General features: G+C 37.7%; 1 protein-coding gene across 14 annotated transcripts in view; it reads left to right on the top strand.

The window, feature by feature from the left end:
* TNRC6B (trinucleotide repeat containing 6B) overlaps positions 1-23,198 on the top strand; it is a 141,331-nt gene that overhangs the window by 31,354 nt on the left and 86,779 nt on the right. For 11 of the 14 annotated variants that reach the window (XM_017827609.1, XM_017827613.1, XM_017827607.1 and 8 more), the window contains one exon: positions 8,313-8,380. The exons of the other annotated variants lie outside the window; for them this stretch is intronic. In XM_017827609.1, coding sequence (XP_017683098.1) covers positions 8,313-8,380 — 68 coding nt within the window. The remainder of the gene's footprint in view (positions 1-8,312; positions 8,381-23,198) is intronic. 14 annotated transcript variants of the gene reach the window in all.

Below are 23,198 nucleotides of genomic sequence, written 5' to 3'. Positions count from 1 at the left end.
GGCTTTTTTTACAGTTGCTGAATTTAGCAAGAATTCATGGTTTGTGAAATGCTCATGATCTTTAGCTGAAGAATAATACAAAAAAGTTAATTAAAGAAAATACAGGAATTTTTTGTGTCTTAGTAAATTCAGATTTTTCTGGGATCTATCCATACTTATGTATGTGTGAAACACACTGAAAAATGGATGGAGTGCATGGATGGAACACACTAAAAAATGGATCATCAACTGTGGTACAGGAAAGGGAGAGCACTTCTGCTTAAATTCAGGATGCTTTATGCATTTTTTATCCGAGATTGCTGAGCTATTATTCAAAGCTTCCTTGGCAGCTTCAGAGTTGAAGTTTTCAGATGGTATTTCTAGATATCCTGTCATACCACGACTTGAGTGACTTAAACATCTTTGGTGTTGAAGTGTTACTGACAAAACGGTATCTTGCTGCAAAAAACTAGGTGGTTTAAATTGCTTCAGAGCAAGATTTAGATGAATTGTTATGTATATATTATATATATGTTTATATTTTTAATATATATATAAGCTATTGTGTTTGAAATACTTTGTAGCTAAGTAATGTGTTAAAAAATAATAAGTTTTTAATTAAGTAAAGTTTCTTATCTGTACAGTATGAAATGTGATTGGGATCACAGTCTTTTTAGGATTTCCAAAGTGTGACTGTCCTTTTCATGATATTCATAAAATTGTTTGTTTTAAGCTTACCAGGGAAATCATGTTAAGGGCTGGCTATTTCACAGAATATTAATAACAAACATTTTAAATACTACAAAGAAAGTGGGCCATAGGTTATTTCTCCAGTTGCATGTGATTAATTAGTGACAGCTGAAACTAAAGGCAAAACTTTTAGTCTTTAACCACTGCTGCAGGTTTTGTGCTTATTTAGGTGTGTAACATAAATCATATATTCTGAGTTACACAGCTTCTATAGTCCTAATGATTAATTGAGCTCCGTTGATGATCTGCCCTGCTGCTCTATGAGGATGATGCATGTTTTAATAATGGTTTATGTTAACATGTTGGCATTTCTTCCAGTTAATGTTGTAATGTTTCAGTGAGCCAGGAATTAAAATACCATTAGGCTGCATAACGAACATCGGTATCAGATTAGTAATTTTTAGAGGTAATTATATGTGCTTTAAGTGTGTTAGCATTCAAAATGCTTAGCAGGGAGCACTGAATGTGATGTGTGACTTTGCAGTAGGATTATATTAGTGAGCTTTCACTTCTCTTTTTACTAACAGGAAAACCAGTTAGGACTGTGTATGGTAATAACATTGAAATACTCAATGTAGATGCTGCTGAGAAGCTTCAAGAAAATAGTGAATAGGCTAGGAGATGGTTCACAAATTTTGTTGGCATTTTTTATATGCCGAGACTATGCTTTGGCAAAATTAAGAGGAAAAAAAGGGTAGAAATAGGTTCGAGTGAACATTCAGTAACCTCGCAGTGCTGTACAATACAACAAAATCCTGCAAGTGACCAAAAATTGAGACAATTTTTCATGCATACCTTGTCTCTAAGACTACTCTGTATGATTCAGAAAAATACTTCATGCTTTATTATTTTAGGAGCTGTTTTTTCTGTTATTTTCTTTCTTTTAAGTTTAAATTACTAATCCTAAAGTGGTTTTTTAGTGCTTTTATTTGTGTACTGAAATTAAGATTTAATCTAAAAAGTATATTTTGGGACTAATTTTGCTAACCAATTTGTGCTATCTTATGCATATTTTGAGATGTCAGCTTAACTCTTATTTATTCCTAAAAAATTATTAAAGTGTTAGCAGCTAATTTGCATTTTTATTGAAAGAAGTTAAGTTAAAAATTTAATTAATCTGTTTCTAATGAGTAAAATTTTCACCAATGCGGTTTGCCCAGAGTGCTTACGATAAAGCCAGGCAGAGAGGTGACTCAGCTTTCCTTTCATTTGTAGTAGTGACTACATTTCTGTTAGACCTCAAATGGTCTCTGAGATTTCTTTTATAGAACAGGGCTTCCACCACTGTTAGCAGTACTGCCTAGTGACTTATTGCTTGGATTTCAACCAATTGGATTTCAGTTGTGCAATTCTCCTTAAAACAACTATTACCAAGGCAAAATAAATGCTGATGGCCTGTTTACAGTAGCACTGTCGCTGATGAGGACTGGGAGGGCCACTGGTGTTTAAAGCAGTTGTTGTGACAAAACACCAAATTTGTCAGTCTTGAGCTGGGTGTGCAGTAGGCTGTGTTAAAATTATCACTTAATGTGAAGCACTGTCAGAAAGCAGCTTTTGACCTTGGTTGGTCCTCACTGGAGTGTAGTTGTACACAAGATAAGGTTTTTGGTTCGTGTCTGCTTGAGATGCTAGCAAATGAAAACCCTTAGAGGAGTCTTTTCTGGTTGGTTGCAGTCTTTTTTTTTCCTTTTTTTTCTTTCCTTTTTTTTTTAATGAAAAGAAAAAAAATTACAGCTTTGAAAGAAAGTATGAAATGAGTGAGAAAAGGTGTTCAGTTGAGTTCAGCTTTGGTGGGCTAGGATAGCTAATGAAAGTGTTGAATCTTGTTAGGAAAATGTGATATCTGACACCAGGATTCAGGAAAGATGAGGCTTTTGCCCTTGAAACTTTCTGGCCCTTCAGAGTGTTGCTGACTTTATCTAGGAATTCCAGATTAAGTTTACTCATTAACCAAATCCATCAGGGTCTCATTGAAGATGTTTTTAGAAAGAGTAGTCTGAAACTGTAGTAACAGGTGTTGCACTTCTGGACCAAAAAAAATGTAATAGTTTATTACATCTAAGATCTTGGTATATTTTATTTCCTGAAAGTTAAGTATTGAATGTCTAATATTTTAGATAGAACAAGTTGTCTTTTATTATTTAGCACACTCGATGTATAAATTTTTGTCAAAATTTGGATATTCACAGGTGCCTGGATTTTTAAGGAAAAAAAAATCTTTGAAATAATAAAATATGGAGTTCGGCAACTTGCAGTTCCCTTTTTTTAGAAACCTGAGTTTTTCTATTGAATTCCCCCCTGCTGTTTCAGGGTCTATTTCTGGTTTCTGCTTCCAGCTGCCAGAATCTTGAAGCCTTCTCCATCCCTTGCCAGGAGAAACAGGTGTAGAGTGCTCTTCCTTTATTTCTGCTCTTGGAATCAATGGCTCCCCCTGCAGTCCTTCTAAGAGAAGCCTAAGTGTTTTGAGTTCTCTGCCATTTTCCACCTTTTCTTCTTTCCTTGGGAGGAAAACAAGAGTTCTGTCTTGCCTTCACCTTCCGTTCTTTTTCTACATATTCAGGGCAACTGCACTTCCAATGTAAGCTGTGAGTCAAGAGAGACTAAAGACTTAGAATGTGCTTTTTCAAAACACCTGCAATTCACCAGATCTGTTGAGGTTGCTGAATGCTGTGTGTGGTTGAAACTTAGTGAGAACTCTGGGCTTCCGTTTTCTTAAAAAAAAAGACAAAAAGAGTGCCAAGCATGATATGGTGATGATAGAGTGAAGGGAAACTAAGAGACTTGTGGGGAAGGAATGTGCATAGGAATTGTAGAAGAATTGTGGATGGAGGAGAGAAAGAAGAGTATTTTCAGCTGTAATAATTCTGACTATTATGTGCTGTTCCTCTCTTCAGTTCCTCCTCAGTCACGTAATCAAAAACTTAAAATACCATATTCTTATCCTTTCTGCAATATGATGTCACTACTGTAATTGGGAAAATAAGGCCTAAATATTTTAATTTTTAAGTTTTTTAATCTCAAAAAAATTCATTAATAGATAGCTGGGCCTAAGAAAAAATTTTATGAAAATGTAAACAGTGCCTTTGAAGTTTTACTGGGGCAGTTTGCTCATTGTTTTCAGAAGGGTCTTTGTCAGATATATCTCTTTGAATTAAGAACTACCCAATAAAGTGACTTTTAAATGTCGCAGAAAGATGGAAAAGGATGTCACTCAATAAGCTTATTCTAGACTTTTTAGAACATTAAATAAACTGTGTAGCATTTTCTAGCAAAAATTTTTAAAACTGCAGACTTCTGAGTGAAAAATATAGGTTACTGATCACGAAATTGTTCAATGTATGCAGGCAAGCAAAAGAAAGTTAGAGTCAAGGTTCTGCAAAAAGAGGAATGCAGAAATTGCTGCACTGGATCAGGCCTGTAAAATGATCTTACATATATTAACTTCCCTTTCACTTTGTAAAAATTATGTCATTGCCAGAAATGGAAAAGCTTGTACTGTTATTGTTTTCTAATCCTCTAATATACAAGTAAATCTTTGTACCTATAGGTACATAAACCATAAAATCCTCAAGGACTTCTGAAATTCAGTGTACAACATGTGTGTTCAATTAATTTTTTCTCTGTTAATAATATGTTTTCCTTCTGTATCCTCCTACAGGTTTTTGGGGTTTTTTTTGAGAGTGAGTTGGGTTTTATTTATATTGTGGTAGCAAAGGGGTGATGTTTGTTACAATACTTTCAAACTGTGCTTTTTTTTTTTGTGTATACCTTGGTCCTGTGTTGTCTTCCATTGTGGAAGATTTGCAGGCCAAATGTTAGATTTTATTCATGTGAAATCTTCCCTCTGCCTACACCTTTCTTTATGCTGAGCTCTCATGTTTTTAGAGTGTTGTGGAGGGGTTTTGACTGTTCTTTGTCTATACTCATAAACAGTATTCTAAAAGAGGGCAACATAGTATGGATCTGTTACAGTAATTTCAGCATTTCTTTCTTCAGAATACTTTAGTTTTTCTTGGTGGTTGTTTTCTTTTGAGGGCTTGTTTTGATTAGGCAGCTTTCTAAGATATTTTTCTTAGACCTTTCTAGACGGCAGTGCAGACTCTTGCTGGGTTGGGAATTTGATAGGTTTTTTTATCATGTATATTACCTCTCAGTATTAAACTGAATCTGTTCCCATGTTTATAGGATTGCTGGGAGATTCAGGTTGGAAGGGAACTTGCAAGGTCTCTAGTCTAACCTCCTGCTGAAAGCAGGGTCACCTATGAGGTCAGACCAGGTTGTGAGGGACTTTATCCAGTCTGGCCTTGAAAAACTTGAAGCAAGGAGAGTACAAAACTTTTCTAGGTATCTGTTCCAGTCCTGGACTGTCCTCATGGTGAAAATAAGTCATCTTGTATCCAGTTTGGATTTTCCTTGTTTCAACTTATGGCTTCTTGTCCTGTCACAGTGTACCCCTGTTGTGAGCCTGACTCCCTGCTGACCTCCTTGTAGATACAGACAGGCTGCTGTTAAGGTATTCTCAAAGCCACGTCTTCTCCAGGCTGAATAAGCCCAGCTGTCTCAGTCTTTCCTCACAGGACAAGCGCTCTGGCTCCCTGAGCATCTTGGTGCTTTACTGTGTCCGTGTTATGGATGTATTTCTTGTACTGTGGAGCCCAAAATGGGGCGCATTAGACCATAGCTGGAATAATAAGCACTGAATACAGGTGACAATCAGTTCCTTCATCTACTGGCAAGGCTCTTAATAAAGCCTGGGATGCTGTTGACCTTTCCTGACAAGGCACACTGCTGGCTCATGATCAGCTTGCTGTATGCCAAGACATTTTCCACAGAACAGCTCCCCAGCCATTCTTCAGCTTGAATCATTGCCAGGGCCTCTCAGGTGCAGTGTTTTGTGTTTATTCTGTCTGAATTGATACAGCTCCTGTTGGGTCCGTTCCTCCAGCCTGTCTCAGTCCATCTGAATGGCATGCCTGCCTTTGGATATGTTGACTGAACCTCTTCACCCCAGATAGTTTATCTTAAAATTCTGACCAGAATATACCCTACCAGCCCTGCAAGTCACTGGTAAAAGTGTTTAATGGACTTGTCCTGGGTAGACTGTTACAGCACTCCATCTGATACCATTCTCCAGGTAGCATACAAGACAGTAAGTTTTTGTGTTCCTGAGTACTTCCTCACTCTGTGACTAATTTTGTTGGTAAACTTCCTGTGAGAAACTTTGTCTGGGCCATTGTACCGTATCTTCTGCAGTTTTTTATGATGCAGATTTCAGTGATTTCAGATACTTCCATCTGGGGTTTTCTAGTTGCATTAACACAGATTGTGCCTGGACCTACAATCTTGTTCCTAGCTCAGGCACTTTGTTATTTGTCATTATTTGCCCACTTCTCTTTGGAATGGTGACTTTGGTAGATAAGCCTGCTGGAACAGTGATGTCATTAGTATTTTTTATATAAAATTCATAATAAAGCAACAGTTTTATTGGCATTACTTCATCAATTGCCTTTTCCTGGTGGTGGTGTAGTAGATGTTCCAGGTCTTATTCAGATTTCTTGATTATGATCTAATTGGTAATGTCCCGTTTCTAACTGTTCATTGGTTTTAAAATCGTTGCATTATATACTTCATTTTTTATACCTCGTCTTCTATAGCTTCATTAAATCAAAATTCTGTTTTACACGGGAGTCTTGTTAGTTTAGCACTACATATGCTGCATGTAGTGCTTCTTTACTCCCAAAGTCTCCGTTTCATCTTTCTTCCCAGTACTGGCCACAAACTGTTCCGTGCTTACCTTTCACTGGAACTGTATGTGTCTTAAACCATCAATAGGGGAAAATCCTCTTGTGTAAGGGTGTGTAACCCACCATGCTGTTATGCGATTTGGTCACAAATCTGTAGCTGTTTTACCCATTGACACACTTGCATTTTAGCATTTTCAACAACAGAATTAGTGGAATGAGTATCTTTTTCTTCAACTAGACAGTTTTGAGTCTAGCTCTTAGAGCTCTTGTGAATCAGGTATGGACCGAGGTACCTACAGGTTTCAGTATATGATATGGTGGGAATACATGGATAGAAGTCCAAGTTATTTACAAAGCTGTAAATCAAAATTTTCTTGCTTTCTAACCTGGCTTTTACTTGAAAATACTATTTTGACTGTGAGTCCTGTGAGTACATATTTACAAATGTAAAATTACCTTACACAGATTTGATTGACTGTTTGTCTTCTAGATGTCATTAGCACCTTATAGTTCATCAGTTTGTCAGTTCATTTGTGGTTTTGCTTAAGGCCGTGTCTGTGCAGTCAAATAGCATAATTTCCAGTATCCTTGGTGGTTGTCACTGTGCAGATTATGATTTTTGTCAGTATTTTTGACCTGTCAACAGGATCAAGGTACAAATGAGGAAACTTGACCCTTTTGGGGAGAGGGTAGGGGTGCAGTGGGAAGTGGCTGCTGGATGGGTTTGGGTGTTTTTTTGGGGGGAGGGAGGTTTGCCCCTTCAAAGACTGACTAAACTGTTATCTGTACTGACTGAATAGTGCTTCTCTCCTCTTTCCAGTTAAATGTAGTGGATCATGGATTTGTGCGTGATTATGATTCAGTTGCTTTGTTGTATGGTTTGAGTATTGCAGTGTGACCTGTTTGCTGGCATCACATGAAATAGAGCATTGCTAACTGTGTATCTGGGTGTTTATATAAAATACTAGTTGCATGTGTAGAATTTTTATATAAAGAGAAGAATATTTTGCTACTTGTGCAAGAAATTCTGACTGAATTAAGTCATTAAATGAAGAGCGAGTAATTAATTAACGATCAAATATAATATAGTTCTTCTTTCTGGCCAAAGAAATTACTGAAAATGTATGCTAAAACTGACATTTTAAAAGCAAACAATTAAACATAAAACTTCCTTACTGCTCTTGGAATCTTCTAACAAGTGAGCCAAAGGAAATGCCTACCTTATGTTGTCATTGGAACAGCATCTATTTGAGGTTTCCTTAGGCCTCTTTTTTACCCTGCTAACTAAGCTCTGTGTGTGCAGTGAGTCTCTTTTTTGTAGAAAAGTTATTTTTTCACAAGAAGTACTCTGCTTTTGCAGCAGTTTGTCTGTGNCGTTGTGGCAGGGGATGCTGAGAGCTGCCTGGAGCTGTCAGGCTGGTTGCAACTCACATAGGGGCTATTAAATCTAAAATTCTGATTTTTTTTCTCCAGAGATGTTGATAGACCTATTTTTTTTTTAATTCCTGCTTTATACGTAAGGAAGAAGTGGTAGAAATAATACTTAGAATGACCAAGGAAGTCCTTAACAGAGCAAAACTTAAAATCTAGATACCCTAACTGATAGCCATTAAATCGTTCTTTTTCCCATGTAAGATCTTCTGAAATCTGTGCTATGAAATGATACCATAGCAATGGGGTTGGAGATGTACATATGTTGCTAAGAAACTAAATGATCTGTTCTGGACCAGCCACTGTGATAGAGTGGCTGCCTTAAGTTGTCGCATATGGAAAAGGGCCACTTTAGGTGATGTGCATTTTGCTCCACCGATTTCTGACCTGCAATGCTTGCCTTTGCAGATGGAACATGAGGATTTTGTAATGGAGGGGCATGGCAAGACTCCACCTCCTGGTGAAGAAAACAAACAGTGAGTCACACATTTATTTAAAAAGGGCCTTACCATAGTAAATGGTGTGAAGCACTCTTGTTTAAATGTGCTGGGAGCGTTGGTTGGTTGTTTGGTGCTCACCCTTTTGGTTCCTTAAATATCCATATGTAATAGTGGATGGTGGCTGAAAAAAAAAGACCCAGGATGTTGATTTGCCTTAAATGTAAAGTACATTGCAATTTCAGAATGTTAATCAGAAATGATTGTAAAAGGGATAATCATTCTGGAAGCTTGGCACTGAGGTAGTGAGTTTGTACATGAAGTTTTTATACAGCTGCTCTGCACTGAAATAATGTGAAATATGATGGAACCAGTGCCTTCCTTTTGGTGTGCATATGGTAGATTGGTCCTCTTTGAAATACAAGCTTTGTTTCTATAGAATGCATTTTAATAAAGGATCCAAAATTATAAACAAAACACTCAAGGATGAACAATTTAAGATGCTGGTATGCAGTGCTTTAGGGAAAGCAGCTTGATCAGAGAAGAAAATGATGGATTTTTGTTAGGAAAAAGCTTTTTCATATGACTTCAAACTGAAATCCAGTAACAGTTGGATTTTTCCCTGGGATTTTGTTTGGATAGGAAGAACAGAGCCTTGTCCTAGACGTATTGCAGTAATGGTTGTATTCCACATTCTTTTCATTAGTTAATGCGATGGTGATTCATTTTTGATATCATAATTAATTTTTTTTTCTGACCTGCCTTTTGGAGCAAGCAATAAGATGATCTTTGGGAAATCCACATCACAGAATTCTTTTTTTCCTATGCCTGTTTTGATGTCTCCTCGCAAGAAGAAGTTCTTGTTGATCTGCACTACACTTGTTTGACTTGGGGTAAAGGTCTTCCTTGCCTTCTAGATAAGCTAGCAACTGTAAGTCCTCTGCATCTGGGATAATTAGAAGCCATTTCTGAGGTAGACAAGTTGAGTTCAGCAAAGTTCTAGTGCTGAACATGCACATTCTTTGCATCATGGATGTGAGCCAAACTTCTCAAAGTAATTGTTGATATTTCTTTCTGTTCAGACTGGGCAACTTACTGTGGTACCAAGAGATACAAAGCTTGTTGAAATAGAAACTTTCAGAAAGTTCCAGAAGAAAAATCAGTGCAGAAATAAAAAGTAGGAGTTAGATTTGTGCTCTTCTGAATTGTTTCTTTAGATATCTGGTATAGTGAAATACATTATTGTAGTGAGCAATATGAGGGATTTTGTATTGGATTTGTCGTAGCTTTGTGTTTGCTGTCTTATTTCAGGTGCAAGTGGACCTAGAATTACTTTACAGTTGGCATGATTTTAGAGCTTTTCAAGTGGCTTACAACATTATCTCTCTTCCCCAAAACTGTGGTTATTAGAAAGAGAATATGAGATTAGTGATAGGCAGGATTTTAATTTTTTTTAACTAATAAAGTTGTGTTCAGGTGGCATGCGGAATCTTGTCATACAGATCCTGCCATAGGAGTATCATTTCTAATAATGTTGTTAATAATATTTTTATAGAAGTCTAGAGGTGCAATTTTAGTAATGCAAGAAAGAGTTGAAGATACACAACTTGTAAAATAACACCAGCAAAATTCTATTCAATCACTTGAAACTTTTTCTACCCACAATCTCAAATTTTCAACTAACAAAATTGTCTGCCTTGATAGAGTTTACCTCTTGGTATAAGAAAAGGAAAAAAAAATCTGAAGTTACCGCTTTGTATTATCACTTCCTTGCATTAGGGATTAGTTGGATATCCTGGACTGGGTCTTGTGAAGAACAACAGAGAGGAACTGGAGCATCTGACAGAGGAGAAGCTGAGAAAGCTGTGACTGTTTAGCCTTGTGATGAGAAAACTTGGAGGAGAATCTTATTATCCACTTGTAGAGATACCTGATGAGGGGACTAGAGAAGACAGACAAATTCTTCACAGTGGTGCCTGGTGGAGAGGCAAGAAGCAATTGGCATAAACTGAAATACAGGAAACTACACTCAAACATCAGGAAAAAAATTCTTTCTTTACACCTTTGGAACAGGTTAGTCAGAAAACTCAGCTGGACACAACCCCAAGCCTGCTTCAGCCTGCTCTAGTTAACCGTGCTTTGAATAACAGGGTGGGATTGATGATCTCGGTGATCTCTTCCATCTGCAATGATTCTGTGATTTGGTGTACCTTTGTCTACTGTTGTCCTTCTAGTTAGTCTGAAATAAAATTGGAGCTTGTTAGTAAAAAGTAGATTCTAAGTTTGAATGTAGAGTCAGATGTTCTTGACAGAAATAGCTGCACTGCTGAAGATGCTTCCTTCCATTTCCAGCTGTCATTAGACTTCCTAGAATTTACTGCCTCTACAGCTATGCAGATGGAATTTTTTTTGATTGCTTCTAGTTTACTTTCCTGAAAAGTTGGCCATGTTAATTTAATTGCCTTTCATTAGGCAGCCTGATCTGGGTAACTTTGTACTGAGATTGTTGAGGAAGTGTTCAGAAGATACGGTTACAGCAACTGACCTGCAAGGGAGTGAACTTGCACCAGAGTGCCAGAGTAGTCTCTAAGTGTTAACCTCCTAGGAAAGCCTTGCAAATGTTGTGACATTTATCTGCATTCCAAGGGACTCAAAATTTGAGTGGACAATGAAAGAACAGAAATAAAAAGATGCTTCTGAGAGACTTTCAATGGATGCAATAGTTCTTACCTAGCACCAGTTTCATGTGAAATTTCTTTTGCTAAAGTACAGCTTCATAATGGAATATGAGGAACCAGCATCCATAGGTGGCTTCTGGCACTTTATGCAACAGTTTATTTCAACTAAGTTTCACCTGGGGATAAAAGCTTGGCATTTTAAGAGTGCCTTCTAGTATTAAACACACACACACACACACACACACACACACACACACACACACACACACACACACACTACCCCCCAAAACAACAAACAACCCTGTTTCAACCTTTTGAGCCTTTCTTTTGCTGTACTGAACAGTTGTTTTGGATAGACTTACTGTACTAAAGTTACAGTGTTTTAAGATTTTTGAGCTGTAGGTGATACCTGAGAACTGCCATCTGCTGCTATCTGCTTTGTGGGAAGGAATTACCTGGTTAGACTGTATACAAGGTTTTCAGAAATCTTCAGTAGATCATTTAAAACATAAATATAATTGATTTCAGTTGAAGCTAATTATGAAGAAGTTACCCATGCAAAATCCTTAGTACAAGTAAGATACTGAAAGGGCATACTCATCTCAAGTCCTGTGAAAGATTTGCAGTTTATGCACAGTGCACATGTCACAGAGCTGTCAATGGCTGCCACTTACTCTAAAACCTGCAATTCAAGAAAAGTGAGTCTGCCTGGACTACTGGAGTTGATAGTGGCCATCATGGACCATGCTTCTACTCCAGCAGAGGGCCAATGGACTCCTTGAGAGTCCATTGTTACTTCTCATTTTTTTAAGTACTCTGTGAACTTCTCCCTGCTCTGGACAGGGATATGTTTGTTATGCTTGGTCGTGTTATTTTGTTATGTGGCTAATGTGGTTTGGTAAGAAACCCCTTTCCTCTCTCCCAAAGCAAAGTTCAGAGAAAGATCAGGATCATTATGCTTAATTACAGATGTAATTAATTATTTTGTTAGAGGTGTTCTCTCATATTTTCATCCATTATGAAGAGGTTGACCTGAATTGGCATGCTTAAGGAGTAAATATTATCTCTCCCCTCCAAATACTTACATTTTATATGGCAGTAGCTTATTGCGCCCTTATCAGCGTAATAGGGCTTTTACTTTTTCACTGCTGGAGCAAAGATTAAGAGGCAAATTTGATCATCTTTCCAAAACAGTCAGACTTCTGTTGATGAGCACAGAGCAGCTTTTCTTTTTTGGGGCAGGAAAAAGAATTCTGCTCAAGTCCTTAAATTGGGGTTATGCTCTTAGCTCTAGGAGTATTAATTAGCAACTCTGCCTGTGCTAATAAATTATCCCCTGCTATCACAACCAGAAATTTATGCACCCTAATCTGTGAGTGAATGGGATTGGGTAATGAAAAACTATTCCTTTTTATACGAAAAATGTAAATGTTTTACTATTCCTGATTGATACACGGAGAGGTCTGTTCAACAGTAGCTATTCAGACAAAAAGTGAGCCAAGTTCATACTCGGGTTTAGTAGCAAGGTAAGCCAAGCTGTTACTGCTGTCTGAAATAACTCAGCTGGCTATTCCCCACTTGCTGTTTTACAGTCATGGGAGAGAAAAGTCTTCAACTGTCTTGGCAATTTGTACATCTGGAAGTGATTCATACTGTAAGAAAGATAGCAACACAAGATCATTTCTGTAATTTAGAAAGTGTCATTGGGTAGCCTTTTCCCTGGCTTGATAGTTTAATGTAGAGATTCTGAGGCAAGAGATTTTACTGAGAGCCTCAAAAATTTCAGTAATACCAGCATGAGATTGGAACCGGTGAGCATCACAAAATTGTTTTAAATTTGGTAATAGTATCTTACATTTTTCTTTGACGTTTCAGCAGGAACATTCAGTGTCTTCCTGAATTTGTGTGACACTACAATTAAAAGAAATTAGTAGCTAAAATAGCCTAAGCTGGACAAAAAAGTTATTTAAAATAATTTAAAATGGAATGGACCTCTGAAAGTCATCTTGTCCAATCCCATGTGCAAAGGAGGGCCAGATTTGAAGGTTAGATCTAACAGGCTTCTCAGAATTATTCTAGAGCCTTTTTGGACAATCTGTTGCAATGGTGATCACCCTCACGGTGAAGAAAATTTCCTAATATTCAGTAAGAATTTATGTCCATTTCCTACCATCTTTAAACATGGGCGTTTGAAAGTCTGGCTCAGTCTTCAGTAAAACTTACTTCTATGGCTGCTTACACACAGAATAACTCCCCCCTCTCCCTGGTTTAGTTTTGTCATGTTAAAATTAAGGAAAATCAAGAAGCCAGTTAACAGGCCAGTGTGTCTTTGTTTTCAGCAGCCTGCTGATACAGGGTGCACATGTAACATCACTGCCACAGTGGCATAAAGGGACCGATCTTATTCTTTCGTAGTGTTTCTGGAAACTATAAAAAGGCTGCAGTGGTATATCCTGAAGTTGTCTGATTTGGTTGGTGAGAATGAGGGACATTGTTATGAAGTAGTGCAGTGTTCTTTTGAAGGGTTGGAATTCCATGAAGGGCCCAAGCCATAGCTTCTGTCCCTGTAGCATAAAATATTGTTCTTAACAAATATAAAGTAAACAGTAAATGCTGGCATAACAAGGGGTTTCTTTGATGTTTTAAGGACATTCGATATTACAGAAGATATTGAGACTTGCCTTGGGTGCCGTTGCACTTTTTAAATTTACTGACAGCACTGACCTAAGCAGAAATTGTTTAGGTTTGTGGTTTGTTGTTTTTTTTCCCCCAAGATTCATGCTGGGATTTTCAAAGCAAGTCTCCAATTCCTAAATCAGATTATCAACTCAGATTTGAGCACCTAAATTTGGGTATCACCCCAAATTCCATTGAACTCATGGCAAGTGATTTCTTGAATTATGTTCAAGAATGATATAAAGGCATAGCTATTTTTTCATTGCTATTGTTCGAACTGTGTGTAGAATAAGAAGCCCATTAGAGAAGTGTCCCCAAACATCTAAAAAGTCCTCTGCCCAGCATCCTAAGGAACCACCACAGAGACACAGGCAGTGTCTGTAGTGTCCATACCAGACACTTCTGTCACAGGATATTGCAGTGCTTCAGACCCAGTGATAGGCCCAGGCATTGGCACATGAGTAGGAGACTTGTAACTTTGGAGCTGTATTTTTCATTTAAGTCCTTGGAGATTTGGTAGGATATTTAAGGGTGCAAGATCATTAGACTGAAGTTTCTGATGAAAACTGGTCCAACTAAGGATTAAGGAATATGTTCATCACCATGTAGTTTACAGTTATTCCATACACTGGAGAGAGGGCAGGACAAGTTTGCATTTGAAGGCAAGTCTACCTGTGTGTTTTAAGGGGGCCCTGAGGAAATCAAGGAATTTAAGGGGGCCCTGAGAAAACAATTGCCCTTTGTTGTGCAATTGAGTGGGTAGAAATGGATGACACAGCAGTGAAATGTGTATCTGTAGAGGCAACTGTGTTTTAGCCATGAGACTGGTAGGTCAATAATGTTGCTAAAGCTAACTTCCACCCTTACAATGAAGTACTTCTGAACAACATGCAGGATTTACACTTGAGCACTTCAAAATGCCAAAAGTTCCATCGTCTTCCACATTTTACCAGTTCAAGGTTATACTTAAATATTTTTACATTTTTGTACTTACAAAATTACAAGTATTACCCATAGGAAGGCTCTCTTCTGAGTATTTTAAGCAAAAATATTTTAAAATTAGGTGTCCACTTCTGCAAGTTAGTCTTGAAAATGTTTGTTTTCAGTTGTCAGTTCATGATTTTTAAGATTCCCCATTTCATGTCCTCAGCAATTTTATTTTTTTTCCCTTTCAAACCGTGAACAAATACAGACTTTGCATGTACCTCGGCTAACCTACACCTCAGTGAACTGTTATTTTGCAAATACTTTCTCAATATGTGGAAAAAACCCAGAAGCCAGATTACCATTAAGGATAAAAAGAAAGGGAGCTCACACAGAAAAAAAGTCAACTTTGAAAGTGAAGTTCCCACTTACTATCACAATGTGTTTGGCCTACGCTGCTGCTGAACATTGTGAGAGGAAAATATTTTATACATTCGAAGTGTGAATATTTTGGCACTTCTCTTTAGTAGGATTTTATAGTGCTCTCTTCCAGATGTCTTGTGGTAAGAACAGGCCAGTTTGTTTGGGTTCTCCCTCTCCCCCTCAGGATCTGTATTTGTCCTGCATAGGACATGCACAGAGACTGCTTCTGAATTTGCAGTCTCATCTAATCAAGAGACTGCTTTCCACATGTCTTGCAAAGCAAGAGACAATATATTTTTCATCCTAGCTCACTTGATTTATAAATATGATATTGCAAAATACCCAGAGTAGACAGTGTCACATACTATCCTTGATACCATTGCTTTCTGTAGCTATTACAGTTAGTAGTAATTCTGATTGCTGGTAGAACAGAGAGCATTTTGATTTACCACTGTGGTAGCTTACTGTACTTTGAAGGGGAGAGCATTTGCATACTGATCAAATTCCTGAAATCCCAGAGCCTCTGTATTTCAGGCACCACCACCACCCCTCCACCCCCTGTCCTCCAGTCCCTTTCCAGGAATTAAACTATTTACTGGACACTCTATTGACATCTCAGGTTCATTGTCCAATAAGTCTTTTTTAGGTCTGGTTGATTAGTGGCTGTTTCTTTTCTCTCTCTCCCAAAGTTGCCAGTGTCCTCAGGACATGCCTGAGGTAACTGCCCTTTGATATATCATTTATATGGATGGCTGAACATTACTCTCTTTTCAGCATTTCATTGCTGTTTAGATGGCAGCTCTTGGATGGACATCTACCATGGGAGAGAGATAACAGACTTAAAGAACATCAAGCATAGTTAAGTTTAAGGTGGTGTTGGACTTGGCAGTGCTGGGTTTATGGTCTTGAAGGTCTTTTCCAACCTAAAACAATTCTTCTGTCACAGCCCTCTGTAAGGGCTGTTAAGAATTTTGAGCCCTCTCTAAATTAACATTTTGTCTATATTATTAATGTAAAGATATATTTTAATTTAGACAAACTTCTGTGGTATCTACACCAAGTTAGTGCCACATCTTGATTTGCTAAGAATTTACATTTTGGATTGTTAGCACAAGTCAGTCGCATCGTAAATGTGTACAAATTACAGTCCTAAACCTTTTTCCTTTTGTATCCAATTTGAGATGCTCAGTGCTTTTTTTCTCTGCTTCATTCTCTCCAAAGAATAAATGCATTCATCAAGTCTTTGGTGGTTTTGTGTGTACATCCAGATCAATGGTTGAATCTTCCTTTTGAGGAGATGAAGGAGGGAAAGTAAAAAAACCTCTAATGATTTTATATTAGAGTTTGTGCTCTTTTTGTTTCCTTTGTGCAGAAAATAGAAATTTTGATGACTATCCACTATAGCTTAGATATACCAGAGGTTAAAGGATAGAAAGGTCTTGGTTCTTAGATGCAGATCCTATTTAGACCCTTCATGGGGTGACCAGTGTTGGTTAAAGAAGAGGAGGGAAGGAAAAACAGCAAGCTCTTTATTTCATGCAGAAGATATGACTTAACTTTGTATGACTAAAAATACTGTACTATGTGGTTGACATGGTATGAATTAAAAACTTGTTTACAGAGAGATTTTGGAGCTCTTAAGCTGCATCGCTCCTCTGGCCTGCTGTGATATGGAGAGCTGGCATGATTTCTTTTCCTCCTACCTAAATAGATGGAATTTGCTGAACTCTTTGCCCTTTGTTAAAGTTGTTCATATTTGGGAGTTATACTGTTTTTAGGTTACTGCATGCATTTGAATATTTGTGACAGCTACAGCTTGTAGAATTTTCTGCCTGGATAGCCAGCTGTTCCTTTCCTGACATCTCAAACTGAAGGACTTGTACATGGAGGCAAATTACAGCAGGGAAGATGTTCAAGTCACTTGGAAATATCAAATTACAGATTTTTGCAGCAATAAATAATGCTTTTATTAGAAAAATGAGTCAAATTAGGGAAATCTCTTACAGTAATCCACTGAATATGCATTCTTTTTGTATTCTGCTTTTACTTTGGGTTTTTTGTTTTGTTTTGGGCTGGTTTGCTTTTATAATTATTATTTAACTTAGCATATTATGGTTCCTTTAATGAAAACAAAGGAAAATGGGTTGGTGCCAGCTCCAACCAAGATGCCAGAAATTCCTTTGCTCAAGAGGTTTCCGGCCCAGTGATTGAATTCCCTATGCTAAAACTAAAGACTAGTTCAGAAAAATTTGTAAAGAGGTACTGGCCTATGTCACCATAAATAAATTAAAATATAAAAAATTTAAAAAACCTAAGTGCAGTATAGCTTCCTTTTAGATGTGTGTGTGGGAAGATTGAACTAGAATAAGATAAAGTTTTTTGGTCCAAAAATCTTCCTTGTCTGTTGTGAGACCTCCCAAAAGTATTTGTAAGAAATGTGCTTTGAGTAGAGTATGCTGACTTTCAGCAGAAGCGTGTCTACAGGCACCATATAAAGAAGGAGTCCTGTTTTGGTAAAGTGTTTGTAGACATGAAAGTTAAGTTTTTCATTAAATATTCTAACCTGGTCAGATGAAAAAGTTGGCTGCTACAGTAAAATGTTTAAAGCTCCAAGGTCTAAACAGGGAGAAGGAAGGATTTGACCAATGAAATGATTACTCCTTTTGAAATTCATAGTAACAGCTATGGTTGATGGAAAGTCAGTTGAATAAATCATGTAACTTGCATGGTAATTAATATGCTGTAAATAACAATTAGAAAGCAACCACTTGCTGTATATATAGGTAGAAGAACATACTATACAGTTTCCCTGAACATGTATTTATTTGAAAGATGCCTGGAAGTGTTCAAGGCAAGGCTGGATGGGGCTTTGAGCAGCCAGGTCTAGTGGAAGGTGGGCTGGAAGACAATCTTTAAAGGTCTCTCCCAACCCAAACCATTCTATGATTCTTTTTTCACTGTCATAGATAGAAGTGCATAAAATGGATAAATGTTTCCCATTTCATTGATATTTTGGCAGTTTATAGGATTTTACGAACTGAAGAGGAAGCCCTGTTAGGATAGGATTATAGCCTTCAAAATCAAGATGCTTCTGAGATGATAGTAAGGAGCAGGTTAAAGAAATTCTGAGAGTAAGTTCCTTAAGCATGTTATGTTACTGGAAAGTACTTGTTTAATTTCCAAGGATATGGATATAAAAACTCAGCATTTAGATGTGGACTTGATTGAATGGGAGATGACGTTTGGAGTCAGTTCTTCAGTTCTGAGAGCAGTTAAGTCTCATGCAATGGCTTTTCACGTCTGTGTCCTTCCCAGGTATGTTTGGAGTCCCTTGTCCAGTTTTGGTCAAGTGAGGCAGAGAACTAAGAAACTATAATATGGTTATAATTACCAATACATTAAACTTCAATAACTGCCTGGAGGAGAGACCAAAGTTAATTTCCCCAATCATAGAAAGGACAAAACAAATTATTATCTGATCTGGGTTATGTCTTTTAACAGCTAAACATCATGTGTTTTGGGATTAGCTATAGCATATGCTAGTTTTTTGCACACTCTGGAAGAGGTGAAAAAAAGTTATGGGAAGAGATCTGCATAGGGCTCAATATGCTGTTAGAACCTTGGCATCAAAAGAGAACTGGCTGTGCAGGAAGCTGGGATTAGTGTGGAAAGTAGAGGTTCAGTGATGTGTGACAGAGATCAGTAGGAAATGAGCTTTCAGTTCTGTGTTTCACTGAACAACTTAGTTAAAAGGCAGCTTGAAAGCTTTCTCTTTCTCCAGTTTGGAAAGGGCATTTGGGGAATGGAAGAAGTGGAGGCATAGGGAAAGACTATTTATAGGCTGAACAGTGAGGGAAAGTATTGTGGCAGATTGAAAAAAATTAGGTGGAAAGATGAGTGTTTGCAAAGTTTGGTGAATTAAGTTTTCCTTCGGACTCTTTATCTTTGCCCGAGCACTTAATTAATGTATAGTGTCAGAATTTTGACTTGGCCTCGAAGTCATGTATCATTCTGAAACTTCATATGCTGTGAAAGTTTTCAGGCCTTGTATTCTTTCTTTTGTCCTTGGAAAAATATGAATGAGGTCTAAACTTTAGTATGGCTACAAAGCAGTGTTGCAATTAAGTTTGGAAGAATAATAATAATTCCTAAAATGTGTTGATAGGTGCCTTTGTGTAGGGATGCAAAAGCTGTTGTAACCTTTTCAGAAAACAGGCTTTTCTTTTGTCAGATGCTTTTCATCATGGTATTTTTCCCTGAAGAAAAATTATACTTTTGGTTACTATAGTTAAAAACCCCTGCCAGCTCTGTTTTCAAAATTCTGCAGCATAACATGTCTTACTCTTCACTAAGTGTAAAAGAGAAGGACCTCAAAACAAACCCTTTTTTATCCTTAGGAGTGAGTATTTTGTCCTTGAAAAATGTTTGAACACTTGAAGGTTTTGCACTTCTGCAGAGAGGTCATCACTATTGCACAATGGGTTATGTGAAATTGCTGTGAAGACTTTAAAAAAATAGTATGTTGGTACAGCCGGATTTAGCTGTCATCTTCAGTTTTCAGAAGTGTTGGGCATTCTGCATCCCTCTGTTCAGAGAAAATAGTTTAAAAGTGATTTCAGCTATCCATTATCCAGGACTGAGACACCTGTATCAAGTTTCCAGCTGTTACCAAGTGTAGGAAGCAAGATGCTTTGACCTCCTGGTTTTAACCTTAATGTTTTTAATTGTTCTCTTGATAAATTATATGGCAGTTTTTAGAGCACACATGGAATATTTAAGACTTTATTCTGTACCTTAATTTAAGGGGTTGTCTGCTTCCCCTTTATTATTAGAAATCGTGCAACTATGCAATGTAGTCCTTGCAAAATTGTCCCTACCCCGAGTTATGCTTTTAGCCTGATCTCAGAAGACAGGTGCTTTTCTGATCCCTCTTAACTTGGAGACATATGCTCAGTAGGGTTGTAGTTCAGGTCAATTGGACTACTGGTGACTGGTTGGGGAACTGGGGAGTATTCTGCCTCCAATTATCTTGCATCTGTTACTGCACCCCACTTCTGGGGTTGGGAGAGGGAGATCTAGGGCAATCTAACTGATGAACTGCAGTAGGATAGAGGACATGTAGGCTTCAGTTCACTTTGGCAATAAAATCTGCCTTTTTTCCTCTAATACTCCAGGAAGCAAATTCTTCTCCATCAGGAGAAAGGACGGTTGGTGAGAAGGCATTTATTCTGTGAGAAACTTGTTGATATTTGAGGTTTCTGGTGAAGAGTTGTGTTAGGAGGAGATGAACTGACTTTTCACTTTCATAGTATCAACTATGAAGAACTTTCTAGGGGGAAAAATAAGTCTTAAATTTATTGCCACGTGTATAGGCAATGGAGAAAGCCCAGTGGGTGGAGTCCAGTTTTCGGATGATGACCCTTTAAAATAAGTAAGATACAGCATCAAACAGTAGGACTTTAAGCCCAAACAAAATGCCAGCTCGTGAGACAGAGAGTTTTGCATATAGACTGGATGAACTCAAATCCTTTTAAAACTGAGTAAAGATCTACAGATCAGACAGACAGAGTCTCCTTTTTGAGATGACAACTGGAGGGTAGCGCTGATACCTTAGTCCTTGTGGACAGTGGAACGTGCCTGTGTATGTAATGTTGAAGCCTAATTGCTTGATTCTTATCAAAAGGTCATCAGAAAGGATGAACTGTTACTAGAACCACAGTGCAGCTTATTATGAATTAAAAAACCCACTCGTCTCCTTTCTCAGTTGAGATACCAGCACAGGGAATCCATGATTGTAAGCATCTCTTTTAATGTGCACGTATATGTCTGCTCATAGTGGATACTGTCCTCATAGGAGCACTGTGAAGCTTCATTAAAGATTTCAAAGTGTTTTATTATCCTCAGATGGAAGGAGCTTAGAAATGAAGTGTTTGTAATCAGATAAGTTAGTAGCACATAACAGGGATATAACCTGTTAACACCAGCTATTAACAATGCTGTTAGCATCAGAATGCTTAATGGTTAGGATTTTGAAATCCAATTGCCCTCTGAAAAGGGATCTGTAGATTTTGTATATGCTGTGTATTTTTATGCTGTAGTCCATTGTTTTTTTAACTGCTGTGCTCATTACAAACAGACAAACAAAACCAACAAAACCTAACAACTCTCCTCTAATCAAAACAAAAACCCTAAAACTTTTCCTTAGCTATCTTAATCAATAGGCCAACAAGAATAGGTAAAGAATGGATATCTTTCAGTTGTTAGCTTAGTTGAAAAAATTCAATTAAAGCTACAGTTATTTAAGAATTACCCATACTGGCCTCTTAATACTTTTGGTTCACTGATTATTTGCTTGTTTTCTGATTAAAAAAGCTTTGTCAGTAGAACATTGACAGAGTGAAATTTTATAGCAGTAATTTACACTTGGATACACAGCAACTCAAGTGAGTGCTTTTTTCTGAAAGTCATCACAGTATTACCAACTCCTTGAAGTAAAAGCTTCTAAGACTTCAGAATGGAGACTTGGCAAGCCCTAGTGAAGGTAAGAGGATTTATAAGTCTCAGTAAAACAATTTGGCTTTTCAGAGGGAATAAAATTATCTCTAGCTTATTAGTGCATACTGTCATATTTGGTGTGAACATGTATAGAACATGTAGCTGCAAGACAATGTATTTTTTCAGAAGGGAAATAGCTGTTTCATAGATATGCATATATATTTGCTTTTATGAGACTTTGTGTCAATCAGATGCCTAGCAGTTGGTTTGGATTTTGTCATTAGGGATTCAGAGCAATTGTGGTGTTCTCTTCGGGTCTTGCCACAAGTAAGATGTGCCCTGTGTTTTCACCACGTCTTAAATTGCTGTGTTTGGATTAGCATAACCACAAAACACTCCCAATCTGCTACATCCAGCAGGCCGATTCTCTGCTTAGACAGAGCAACCTGAGTAGTTAGCACCCAGCTGCTTTTATGTCATTAAGTACCCGTAAATGCTACTCGAATTAGCTATCACCAGTTTGGTGAGCCTGCAGAGATAGATGGTTATTTACAGTGCATGCTGTAGTCCTGTTGAAGAAACCCCCTCTCTGGGAGAATCACCATTTGAGTTTCTGTACCCTGTCCTGAGAGTACTAGGAGCAAAGCATGTCAAAAACCTGAGCCATATTAGCCTTTCATGGTCTCCTGATGAGTTCTTGTAATGTTTAGCCAATGGCTTAGGTAGTGTAATATATACTAATGATTTTTATTCTCTTTCGTTAAGATGTGCAGCTTCATTCCATGGTGATGTCACAAATGAGTGATTAGATTGCTTGAAGAATTCCTGTCAAAGGTATTGGCAAAAGCACCAGGCCTGAGGGAGCTCAAGAAATGTTTGGACAATGCTTTCAGGCACATGGTGTGATTCTTGGGGCTGTCTTGTGCAGGACCAGGAGCTGGACTTCGATGATCCTTGTGGGTCCCTTCCATCTCAGGACATTCTGTTCTTACAGAACATTCTGTAATTATTGGCAAAAGCAGGATTTCATATAAATTTGTGAAGGCACAATTTAGCAGTTTGATGAGAATGTTCCTTCTATTGCTTTCTACATAAATGAAGCATACAAAGGAAAATCAGATCATAATCAATTTGAAGAAATTTGTGCAGAGACGGGGATATGAAAAGATAAGAGTGCAAAGGGTGAACCTCCTGTTGAATCATGAGGTTCAGAGTGGACCAGCTTTCCAAACTTAGCCTCACACTTGATCTTTATGTGTAAAGGATTTAGCAGCACTTAATCATTGACTAATTTTACACTTACAGAATGATTCAGTAGAAGTTAGTATAAACCAACAGCAATATAACTATAGATTTGAGATGGCAGTATTCATACTATACTTCCTGTCGGGTATTTAAAGCAATTCACATTTTCTACATAGTTATATTGCAAAACTGTACAGAATTAAAAACTTGTATATTTTAAGGGTTTGATCATGAGGGTGCTCCTGGGATCTTCCCGAGCAAGCTGCTGTCAGTTCCCTCACCGGGCATCATTCAATTACATAGTCTGTTCCAGCAATTCTTACCTGTGTGGGACTGACTGGAGAGCAAGTCTCCTCACTGCGGGATCATACCTCCATCACCATATACTGTTTCTGAACTGTGTTCTTTATTGTTTC

Source organism: Lepidothrix coronata, unplaced genomic scaffold (assembly GCF_001604755.1).
Source record: "Lepidothrix coronata isolate B3197 unplaced genomic scaffold, Lepidothrix_coronata-1.0 Scaffold141, whole genome shotgun sequence".
Taxonomy (NCBI): domain Eukaryota; kingdom Metazoa; phylum Chordata; class Aves; order Passeriformes; family Pipridae; genus Lepidothrix; species Lepidothrix coronata.
Note: the sequence above shows the minus strand (reverse complement) of the source record. Positions and strands in the feature narration are given on the sequence as shown.